The sequence below is a fragment of the Gorilla gorilla genome, chromosome 3 (assembly GCF_029281585.2).
Source record: "Gorilla gorilla gorilla isolate KB3781 chromosome 3, NHGRI_mGorGor1-v2.1_pri, whole genome shotgun sequence".
Lineage (NCBI taxonomy): Eukaryota > Metazoa > Chordata > Mammalia > Primates > Hominidae > Gorilla > Gorilla gorilla.
In genome coordinates, this window is record NC_073227.2 from 109,058,895 (window position 1) to 109,071,254 (window position 12,360).

The 12,360-nt window shown below is 40.7% G+C and overlaps 1 protein-coding gene across 18 annotated transcripts in view; it reads right to left on the reverse strand.

Annotated features, from left to right (window-relative positions):
• Positions 1-12,360, reverse strand: part of FAM13A (family with sequence similarity 13 member A) — a 384,724-nt gene that overhangs the window by 14,468 nt on the left and 357,896 nt on the right. For all 18 annotated transcript variants that reach the window (XM_055384654.2, XM_055384652.2, XM_019025591.4 and 15 more), the window contains 5 exons: positions 9,602-9,815; positions 8,949-9,087; positions 8,127-8,208; positions 6,802-7,022; positions 6,103-6,186 (listed from right to left, as the gene is read on the reverse strand). In XM_055384654.2, coding sequence (XP_055240629.1) covers positions 6,103-6,186; positions 6,802-7,022; positions 8,127-8,208; positions 8,949-9,087; positions 9,602-9,815 — 740 coding nt within the window. The remainder of the gene's footprint in view (positions 1-6,102; positions 6,187-6,801; positions 7,023-8,126; positions 8,209-8,948; positions 9,088-9,601; positions 9,816-12,360) is intronic.

A 12,360-nucleotide genomic window follows, 5' to 3' on the forward strand; every position in this document is an offset into this window, starting at 1 on the left:
TGGGCAATTGGTATTTTCCTGCTTCTACTATGTACTATACCATGAGGAGTTTTATAATTTTATAAACAATGACTGTCAAAACTAGAAGGGACCCAAATTATTTTACAGAAAAAGACTAAGGATCAAACCACAGATGTCACCCGCTACACACCTACCACAGAGCTGAAATGAAAAGACTGTGTCTAGTGCTGGCAAGGATGTTGAACATCTGGAATTCTCCTTCACTGCTGGTAAGAGTGAAACACTTTGGAAAACTATTTGGCAGTACCTACTAAAGCTGAACTTATGATCCATCCATTCCACTCTTAAGTATATACCAAAGGTGGCCTTAAGTTCATCAAAAGACATATGTAAGAATGCTCATAGCAGCACTATAATCCCAAACTGGAAATAGTCCCAAACCAGAAATTGCCCATATGCCCATCAGTGGTAGAATAAAGTATGTTCCCCAAATTGAATACTACACAGCAACGAGAATAAGTGAATCACAGCTATATGCATCATGGATTAACCTCATAATAATAAAGCTGAGTAAATTACACCAGACACAAAACATACTGTCAGATTCCACTTACAGAAAGGTCAAAAATAAGAAAAATACACAGAGTTAGATGATAGTGGTTATCCTCTGTGGAACCTTGAGTCATGGTACTGACGAAGGGAACATGAGCAAGGCTTCTGGAGGATCGGCAACGTTTTGTTTTTTGATATGGGTGCTGGTTACCTGGGTGTGTTTACTTTGTGAAATTTCATCAAGACATATGTTTATAATTTGGGCTCTTTTCTGCATTTATGTTATACAGGGTAAGCATCCCAAATCTGAAAATCCAAAATCTGAAACTTTTTGAGTACTGACGTGATGCCAAAAGGAAACGTTCATTGGAACATTTTGAATTTCAGATTTTGGGATTTGGGATGCTCAATCAGTATAATGCAAATATTCCAAAATCTGAAAAAATCCAAAATCTGAAACACTTCTGGTCCCAAGCATTTCGTATAAGGGATACTCAACCTGTACTTCAACAAAAGTGCAACAATAGCCACAAATAAGTTTGAGAAACAGAAATTAAATGACTTGTACAAGGTCACATGTGAAATGACAGAATTTAGGACTGAGACACATGAAATAATCTTTTAAACACAAGATACAGAATATGTTGCAGGTGAGATTAAAGTGCATCCTAATGTCAGCACGTGACACATGGTGAAATATAATGTGCAAGATAAACAATAGACGGTTGAGTAACCAAAGACATACTAAAAATAGAAATAGGAACCAGCCAGCATCCCCACTGTGAACTAGCATCCATTACTAGTTATTTGGCAGAAACATCTTTGGACTGCAACAGAAGACCAAAGTAAAACCAACCAGTTGTGACAAATTTGACAGAAACCAATCTCCTTTCTTACTCTTTGTTCAAAAACGAAGTTTTCTACTTGGAGTAGATGAGGAAGATCACTGGCTTAATTCTTTGGCTCATGACATTGATATTTAGATTTTCTACAAATTGCTCATGTTTTCAATTAGTGACCCCCAGGAACTAATCACCTGTGGGTGATCTGACAAAATCCAGTGTTTTTGACTATGGAGAGTTAAAACTCATGATTCCACAAAACCACTGTCATTTAACAGAAGCACCAAAAATATCAAAGATCTTTAAGTCTGAGGTAAGAGAAAGGTAAGAATAATGACCTGATTTTTATCATAATCATTTTCATAATATATATTTGAAGCCAAAGGCTCAGTGACACTAAAAGTTAATGCAACTTTTACCCATCATAATAATGATCAGTGCTCAGTTTGTGAGTGGGGTCAAAATTTAATCCATAGTTATACGAACAAAGCAGGACCTTCGCTGAACTGTCAAAAAAGAGCTATTAAATCTAACCACAGGAAAACCGTTTGAGTTGACATCTCTTATTCTTGACTCATCAGCTGCTCAGGGATTCTGCTGCCCACTAAGAATAGGGCTCTGAATGAGCTACACTGATCTTCTCTCAGCCTCAGTTTCCTGAATGGTAAATTGCAGAATTTAGAAAATTAGAAAATCTTTATGCTTCCTAATTGCTTGGAAATGACTTTAGGCCAGGCATGTAGTATATTATCTCTTCAAAATACTTTCACTCCTCTAGCTTCAAAACTTTATTTAAAGTGATAGTGCTGAATGGTCTTCCAATATGTGGAACTAGGGTTATCATTAAGATGTATTTTTGCACATAAGTCAAACAACATAAATATCCAGATGTGAAGATCTAAGGGGAGAAAGCAGCACTTCCACTCCGTCTTTCCTTATGATTCAAATAAATTGTCATTTACTGGTCTTTTACTACCCTATTTGGTTGTCCCGTAAATTTTGGATATTTCAAAACACAAAGGGAACACTAGCCAATAATTATCCACATTTAATTAATGGCAAGTCTTGAACAGAAATCAAGAAGGCCTGATTAGGCAGCTGCATTTGTCTGCCTTTATCTTTTGTGACGGTTTTGGTCTTAGCTTCAAATAAAACTCTTCCCTACTGAAACATCAGTTTAGTTGCTGTTACCTGACAAAACCACAAAGGTGAAAGGTAAAATGAACATATTCACTTTAAAGATAAATTAGAACTATGAAATATTAAGAGCTAGAAAAGCCTTCTTTTTTAGATGATAAAATTAAGCACCAGAGAGGGTAATGATTTGCTCAAGGCCACAGAGATGGGTCCAGATCCCAGGTTTATGAACTTCCAGTTGTTTTCTTTCACAAATAAGAAGTAGGATCTTTAACCGTGATGATTTTTGGACCTGGGATGCTCAATCAATAGCGCATCAATACAGCATCATCAATATAGTGCAGTCAATATAGCATAGAGATGTAGCATTATCCTCTAATAGGGTTTCGCCAAGTTGTCTTCATAATACAAAGAATTCTGCCTTCCAAGCTGAGTTTGCCTATATTGAATTTACAAAAATCTGTGCTTATGAACAGTGTCATAGAAACACAACTTTGTGAGAAATTATGTCATAGACAAACTACGCGGCCTCAAACTCTCCTTAGTAAAACAAGAACTAGTTTGAGTTTGTGTGTGAGGGGTATACCTCTGAATCATCAAACTGCTAGAAGGAGAAGACAAAATGGGATGGATTCTTACAACTGTTGCATTCTTGGCCTATTAATTTGAAAAATGGCAACTCTGTCTTCATTATCAGGTTATCATAATAGACTGTAAAAAGATCAGAAAATCCAAAACAGCAGCTAACCGAAGGAGAATATTTATAAATGGCTCCAGAATTTGCATTTAAATTTGAACATGGCTGTATTTAGGGTCCTCAAGGTTTAAAAACATAAGATTAAAATACTCCACTGAGGAAGATCAGATGGAGTATGCTTCTGGTTCTGATCAGGTAACCCATTCTCTCCCCTCTATGGTCATTATCAAATAGTGGGATACACACACAGTAATACAGTGACATGTAGTTATTTACTGCACTTCTGTGACATGGTCTTTTGATGACAAGACTCTTAAATATTGAAGAGGATGCACTTTAATAATAGGGAATTATATGCCTGTGTATAAATGAGTGTTTCTGTGTTTATATATGTGTAACTCTGCAGAGTGCCCTCAGAGTGCCCTGAGAAAGCAAACAGCTTTGCTAAAAATGTACAGAAGCGGCTGATTACAGTTTTGGCCTAAGATTTTAGTAGTTAGTGCCCTTTTAAATCAGTATCTGTAGAGTCTGAAAAAAATCCATTGAGTTTTGAGCACCTGCTTTTCTAAAAAATTGGGGTTTAGAACAATAGTTTAACTCTGGAAGTACGTGTATTGTCTTCTAAGAAGAGTGTTGTCCACATGGTATTTACAGTCCAGGGTCCATGGTAACACCACAAATCTAAGAATTAAAAGTTTACTCTTTGATTTTTTTTCAGACTGGCCAGATATCAAATGAACTCTGCTTTTCCTGAGGAGGTTGGAGCATCATGTTCCAAATAGAGAGAGGCAGAGAGTTTGGCCCTGGACCAGAAATTAATGACACTCAAATTTCCTAGAGCATTTGTTCCCAACCCTATGAGATGCTAGAATCCGGACCCACCTGAAAGAGTGATGAAAGGGAATAATAAGGCAGGGCCAAGAATAATAGTTCATATTCTTAATGATAAGAGGGCTATGAAATGCACATTCTTTCGCCTGATTTAATCATTTAATCAGAAGGAGGCCACAGAGGGTAGAACATGTAATTGTAACAGAGGTGAAAACTATCATTTACTGTGCAGACCCAGTAAAAGCCACCCCACCCCACTTCCTCGTGACAGACATCCTACAGGTAAGTATATACAGATAAACGTCGGTGTGTGTGTGTGTGTGTCTGTAACATCATTTAATCTCCTTGGCAATCTATAACAGATATCTATTATATAGACAAAGCACCAAGGCTCTGAGAGGTTACCTAAGCAGCCCAAAGTCATAGAGCTAATCTCAGTGGGGCTGAGTTTTGAATCTGGGTCTGCCAGTTCTACGTGTCTGACCCAGTCCAGGCTGAATGAGGGAATCTGTTCCCAACTCAGAGCAACAAATACTACAACACACAAAATACTCAATTGGCAGCAAGGTTAAGTCTATCTAGAACACAGCTGTGAGCTCTTAAGGGCCTTGGGCATGGAAGTCCTTAAAGGTGTCTATCAATGTCATAACCCAAATCCACAGAAGTAAAAGAGGAAATGTTCAAGAAGGAAAACACACCTTCTCCATGAGGCCTACCAGATGGCTACACAGAGATCTATACTTCAGGGTTCTGAGCCTATTGTGGAGAAGGAGTGTCTCTCTGATAAAAGAAGTTCACTTCTGCCTCTATACATTTTGAATATTCCAGTGGAGAAGGAGAAAGTTTCACAATGTATTTGAGCTCTAGAGCATTTACTATTTGGTTCAATGCCTTCAAAAAAAATCCCAAACAAAGCTTGGCTGAAACATGAACATTATCCCAGAGTGTCAGTATTTTTCCACTGCAGGGACAGGCCAGCAGAAGAATCATCAGTGCCAGCATTTTTTTTTTTTTACATTTAAACCTGATAAATTCAGAATTAAAATGCCACCAAGGAGACAGTCTACAGATAGTTATTGGGCCTGTGTCATGTGTCAGGTCTTGTGCTAGACACTGAGGACTGGGGTCACCACTAGGTGAACAAAGCCCAGAATCCCTGACCTCCCACACCTTAGAGTCTAGTGAATTATTCTGGAGCCTTCTTTATTTAAAAGAGCATATTTTAGATGAAAAGACTATCATATAGTCATGGCCAAGACTGAAAAAGAGATCTATACTTTTTGGCTATATAAAAATAATCAGTGAACCTAAACTTCATGCTTCCTTATACCTGCTTTTAAAAATTTGTTTTGTTAGGTCTCTGACAACATTATGAACAAAAGGTTATTAACAGTGACTGACAAGAAGGGTGTCTGATGAAAAGTTCTTCAAGGAAGAGAGCAGAAGCCTATCATGCTACCATTTCCCCCACAGCTAACAACAAACATTCAAGCAATGCTTGCTGAACAGCAAGCCACCTCAAATGCTTCCCGTTGTTATGAAAAGGCAAAGCCATATTTTGGATTCCTCACACTTCTGGTTCTGAATGGCAGCTGGAACTTCTTTATAGACAAACACTAGTTGCACTGCATTGCAGAGAGATTGAATTCTAAGGCAGATTATTCTAATTTAACACCTTTCATTTTATGGATGAGGAAGCCTACAGTGACAGCTTATTGGGGGAGACCTAGGGACAGGGAAGTCTCCAAACTCCAGGGGTCTTTATGCCCTATACTCTGCCCCTCCGACCCCTGGCCCCTCCACCATTCCTTCCTTTAAAGCGGTACATTAATGACTAAATTTTAGTTGCAAACAAATTTTTCATTGGAACCCAAGTAAGTTCCACATCTACTAGATAGAACTTTCTTATTGGTTAAGCCTTCGGAAAGCTTAGTTATGGTGTAAATATATAGTAACCTCCTTTATCCTAAAAGTAAAGCAAGCAAACATTAGGGAACCCCATTTGTAAAATACTGAACATAGAAAATCCATTTCTAAAGCCAGATAATTGACCCCAATCAGAAAATTTACTACATCACATACCGGCCGTCCATGAATGCTTTCATAATATAACAGAGCTTTCTGCAGAGCCACTTTCTCATTAGCAATCTGGTCTTTGGTCATATCCTGTATAAACACAGGGATAGAGAATTGAAAGAGAGGAAAATGTTTGTGAACATTCCAACTTCTTTACTTAAATTACTAAAGCAAGGCTAAAAAGAACCCTCATATAACAGCTCTCCCTAGCTCTATCCAAAGTTCATTTAGAAATGGGTTACTCCTGAGCTCTTGGGAGAAACGTGGCCAGCACAGCAGAATCATCATCAGCCACTTGGATCTCCCTCATGGCAGCAAAGGTAAGGTGAACACTGAGGTAAGCAGGGCTGTGAGGCACATGGGGCTTAGCTTAATGGCCCAAGCAATGACGACGGTTAGACGTTACATGGTCCCAAAGGTTTGTCTCTAATCCTTCTACCTCAGAGTCACAAAACCAGCTATTAATCTAAACAAGTTCATTCTGTAATCTATACAATAGAGTTTTGTTTTCAATCTGTAGTCAAAAACCAAAGCACCCACAGTTAACGCACTCTGCAGCTGTTTCATCAGCTTCCCTAGACACGTAACAGCCTGGAAGGCTTAACAAGGCATCATCTTCCCACTGGGATTCATGTGGCATGCCCTGTGTCTCTACCACATTGACTGCAATGGCTTAGGGCTTAGCACTTCACAGAATCATCGCACCTTAATGTCCTCAGGGCGGCTGCTTTCCGCTCGCTTCTCCTGGAGCTTCCTCTGAATAGATTCCAGTGTGGCTTCAACACTGGGCTTTATTGCTTTATCCACCAGCTCTTGCTTCTTCTCATCTTCTTTCTCCAGTTGGGAACCAAAACTCTTGGGGAGTGTGTTGCTTCGCTGCCGCATCCTGGGAGTTAGGTCCTCTTCAGATATCTTTAGTTTTGATTCTAGTTGAGAAGATTTGGGGGTAAAGATATATGAGATTTATTTATTTATTTATTTATTTAGAGACGGAGTCTCACTCTGTCGCCCAGGTTGGAGTGCAGTGGCACGATCTCAGCTCACTGCAAGCTCCGCCTCCTGGGTTCACGCCATTCTCCTGCCTCAGTCTCCCGAGTAGCTGGGACTACAGGTGCCCACCACCACGCCCGGCTAATTTTTTTTGTATTTTTAGTAGAGACGGGGTTTCACCATGTTAGCCAGGATGGTCTCGATCTCCTGACCTCGTGATCTGCCTGCCTCGGCCTCCCAAAGTGCTGGGATTACAGGCGTGAGCCACTGCGCCCGGCCTGATATATGAGATTTGATGTCTGCCCAACACAAATTGTTTTTCTGTAGTATCAATAACTTATTCTTTTTTCAGAGAGTATCTAGTTACAGTATCAGTAGAAATCCCTGAATTATTATGTAAAACCTGAGAGAATGGTAACATTTTCTTTGATTACATGGAATGTTTCCCTAACACTAATTGCTGAGAAAGCTTCAGCCGCATCAGCCTGTATGATGCTCTCAGAATGTGGCATCCTTGCTCCTTCAGTGGTTAAAGGTATTTAGTGATCTAATGCCCAACCACTGGCCAACCTTTTCTGTATGACTTACATACCTTATTCTGAAATTAGGTTCACTTTGTATTCTATTTAGTTGTTTACATGACTGTGTCTCTGAAAAGATGGGAATCTCTTTGAGGGATGGAGGCCATACCCTTTGCAGATTCATCTCCGTGTCTACTTGTTTGCTTCTACCACCACAGCAAATGGAGACTTGGATTAAACAGGTGTTTGAGAGATGCTGACTTGGAACCATCATCCTTCTATTAGTGATCCAGGGAAATGAAGAAATGCTGCAGAATTCGCCTCTTAGCTGATCGGGTTGCCCTATGACTGAGACCATGTGAAGACCTGGGGAAGTGGTCACTCTGAATAGCTGAGAGTGCTGGGAAGCATCTTTAAGGACCGGGGAATGCCTTAGCAGTGGCACTCAGCGGGAGAGGAGGTGAGAGATTCTGCACCTGGCTTGTTGTACAGAAGCCACAGCTCCAGAATTTTACCCACCTTTAAGTTGTCTCCGGAATTTGGCAAGGTCATTTGTCCATTTCAGAACCTCTGGATTGGCTGCTTTGTCACTGTGGGAAGGCTGAGAAAAGGAAGTCTAGAGTAAATGCTTTGGAACTGGAGCAGGGAAAGTAAGAAGTGTTTGATGATCATTTTTGTTTTAAATAGGAATGAAAAGTTGAGCCCCATCAGAATAAGAAATTCAACACGACCAATCAGAGCAAATGTCACAAATGTAATTCCATTATCCTTCTTTATATTTGGTTATTGTGATGCTTTCAAAAAATTCCTCAGAGGCAAAATGCATCTTTATGATCAGTGACTTCTGTGAGGTCCATGACCCCCTTGCCATTATTTGTAGGGTTCAACCTGTAAGATGAACAGTGTAGAAAACAGAGGGGTATATGATGTTTTGCTCAGCAACCGTCACAAAAATGCCTTTTTGCCACTCTTGTGGTACAGAGCTGACAGCAGAATGAGCTCAGTGCTAATGAGATTTCAGAAGATAATACTGAATTAAATTTTAGTCAAACAAAGGATTTCATTCAACAATTTCTCCAGTTCCTGCTTACTGATTAAAAAAATTTATAAAATGTAGAGTTAAGCTTTCAGTTTTTTTTGTAAGAATACACTTGTGCAAGGAAAATGCTGATACATAATGACTGGGGTTTATCAAGGTGTACTATCCAGGGTTTACCGCCTTTTTGTTGTAAGATTCCCTAGAAGCCTCCCTTAACCTTTCGTCGTTTCTTTGAGTTGTTGAAACGCTGCCATGTCCAGGGAGAGGATGAGGTGAAAAGAACAGTGTGAGGGGACACTTACTCTGTACTTCTTCTCTTCTTCGAATCTATCTTCAAACTTCCGGATCTTCTTTTTAAGGCTCTGAATCCTTCGTGTGAGCTGGGCAGGTGTCAGGTCCTCTTGCTCATCATCATAGGACCCCAGAGAGGAGCTTCGCCGCCTGTGAAGAGTACAACTTGGGTCAGTTTCCCCAGGAGCAGTCACTGCTTGCCTAGAGGGGCCCTGGGGAAGTGGGACACCATGTGGCATGCGGTGGTGGGGTAGGGGCAGCGCGGAGACAAAACAGCCTCTCTCCTCTTGAATAAAAGACACTTGAGTGATCCACTGGAGCTCGGTATGTCCCACCTGTTAAGTACATCTAGGCTTTCTAGCTCACATTTATAATTAGCAAAGTAGGACCGAACATCAACCTTTCCTGTGGGCCTAAAAGAGCTGAATTGGAGAGCGCTTTGGAAAGGAGATGCTAAGAAAATTCAATATGTGATGTTGCAGTTGGGCCACAGCTCAAATGGGAAACTACAACATGGCCTGTGTCCTAGGATGGAGAATTTCAAATATGTTGCTCCACAGGCTCACGACTTAATTAAAAAAAATTATTCACTATCAGTGCCATTCCTCTTTTCTGATGTTGTGGGGATGATGCATTTGTCTATCAGCAACACAGAGAAACATACCTCATGAAAGAATGGGAGTTTGGTGGGGAAGGAGGCACTTCTGTGTCATCCAGGTATTGTCTGCTCTGCCCGTAAGCGTAGAACCGAGGAGAGAGCATGGGGTCGCTGTCTTCGTCCAGCAGCTGACGGATCAGGCACCCAGCCTGCGGCGAGAGGTGGGCTTCATCAGAGTCACTGTTCTCCCGCTGCCAGGAGGAGAAAGCAGGGATAGGCTCTGGAAAATAAGGGCAGTAAGAGGTCAGGACTGTTCCTGAAAGAGGTCAGGGTTGTTCTTCAAAACACAAGTGTTTCCCAGGCTTCCCAGATGCTTTAGGAAGCTGCCCATTGAATCGTTTCTCATTTTACAGCTAAGGTCCAGACTAAGGACACCGCGCCCCAACTGAAATCACCAATATGTCTGACAGCCATCATCTGTCTACCTCTCCTTTCCATTCTCGCTGGCTTTCCAAAGAGAATTTGCTAGGCTACCCTGAGGAGCAGCCTTGAAGCGGGGAAGCCCAGTCAATTAGTGATAAAAACTCTTCCACGTGATGGCATCAATGAAAAGAAAATGTGCATGCCTGTAATCCCAGCACTTTGGGAAGCCAAGGCGGACGGATCACCTGAGGTCAGGATTTTGAGACCGGCCTGGCCAACATGGTGAAACCCCATCTCTACTAAAAATACAAAATTTAGCTGGGTGTGGTGGTGGATGCCTGTAATCCCAGCTACTGGGGAGGCTGAGGCAGGAGAATCGCTTGAACCCAGGAGGTGGAGTTTGCAGTGAGCAGAGATTGTGCCACTGCACTCCAGCCTGGGCGACAGAGTGAGACTTTGTCTCAAAAAACAAACAAGCAAACAAAAAAAAAACAAAGAAAAGAAAATGTGTTGGTGGGGGAGATATTTGGTATCACGGCTGTACATCCTTCACTAAACAACCGAGGAGTCAAGCTAAGGAACCACATCAATCTTGAGAGAGCCTATGTATTTAGGAGTTTATAACTTCCCTTGAGGTCATCCAGTAAGCTGTTTTGTGTGCTTCTGCTTAAGTGTGTTGGGATTAGCACATTTAACATGCATGCTTTGCGCTTGAAACTTCAGAAGCTGCTCAAGACTCCAGTTAGAGTGAGATGCATACATAAATTAGCCAACAGAAGAAAAACGAACACCTTACAAAGGACAAATCTGTACAAATCAGTTTAGATAATCTGTAAAAAAAAAAAAAAAAAAAAACACGCTCAGCACAAAATCTTGATCTGTCATTTAGGGAGGGAAGAGGGCAACTGTCTACTTCTATTTACTGCAAGACTTACCTCAATAGGCTCCTTTCCTCATTAAACAAAATCCTATCTAAAAGATTTAAAAAATAGATGTCGATGATATAAGGTATTTCATTTGTAATGTTTGCATTATAGAATGAGTAATGCTTGAAATTTACTTGTGGATTACTGTGATTTACACAACGGTAGAATTTGGCTATGATCTTAAACTCTGGGATTCCTAGACTTTGAATCATGGAACAGTTGCTCCTCTACCTATCATACTATAAAATGTGCAAAACTATCTTAAATAAGTGCTTATTCAGGCTTCTATTTAAAAATATATAATCCTAGAATGTTACAGCTGGGTGTGACTTCATACCTCAACTAATTTTGTGATTTCTCAATCCTGGCCGCACATTAAAGTCACACAGGGAAATATAAATGGCTACCAGCACGCAGGCGACCTCATACTATCCAAGTCAACAATATTTAGGTGAGGGTCCAGATATGTGCCCCTCACACACACAAGTTTAAAAGCTGTCCAGGTGATGCTCATGTGCAGCCAGGTTTGAGAACGATTGATCCAACCCAGCAGGTGACAGATAAGGAAACTGAAACCCCAAGAGGTGGGTCTAGAAGCTAAGTCTCCTGACTTCCAGATCAGTGCTTCAACTTAGAATGTGCCAAGTGCTTCCATAAGAGTGGCAACTTTCTGAGATTTTAGTAGACCCCATATAATAGGGAGGATAAGCACATTAATTAAAAAAATTAACTTTATATGGAATGAAGTCCACAGGTTCTCGAAATTTAAAGAGAACTAGGTTATCTGGAAATGCAGATAAAAATACAAATACTTTAAGAAATGAAAGCAGTGTTAAAGACAGATTCTTATCTATTGAGGCTCAAAAAGTGGCAGAGGACATGCTGGTAGACGTGCCTGGCTAAAGCTGGACAGGAACAGGAGGTGTTTCATCATTTGTACTAACACTATCGGTCTGCTCCTCCTAAGTGGTAGGACTTGGGCACAAGCAGCTCAAAACGCCAACATAAAAGAATAAAAAATGGACTGAGAGGCGAAGTAAGGAGGGGGGACTGGAAAGCAACCACTAGAAAAAATAAAACATGTCAGCTGCAGAAAATGGAACTATTAAACTGACCAGCTTGCATCTTCTCTGTCACGGTATTTCATAAGACACCAGTAATTTTCTGCAAGGACTCTCCCCAGGAGAGGGAAAGGGTTAAGATGGCTTGAACAGTAATGCAGCAGGCAATAAGCTCACCGCAGAGTGGCAAAGCAGCAAAGCAACTGGGGGCAGGGCACGAAGCTTTCCTGGGGACAGAGGGCTTTGGAAAAGCAAAGTCTGATGTTGATATTGGCATATGAGTGTGCTGGTTAGTTTGACATTTCTATTCATAAAATCTTAGTTTAAAAGGTGTTACCTTACATCCTGAAGCCCTTTAATGTGTTAGAATCTAGCAGAATATCTCCTTAAAAATGTTATAACTCATCTTTAAGTT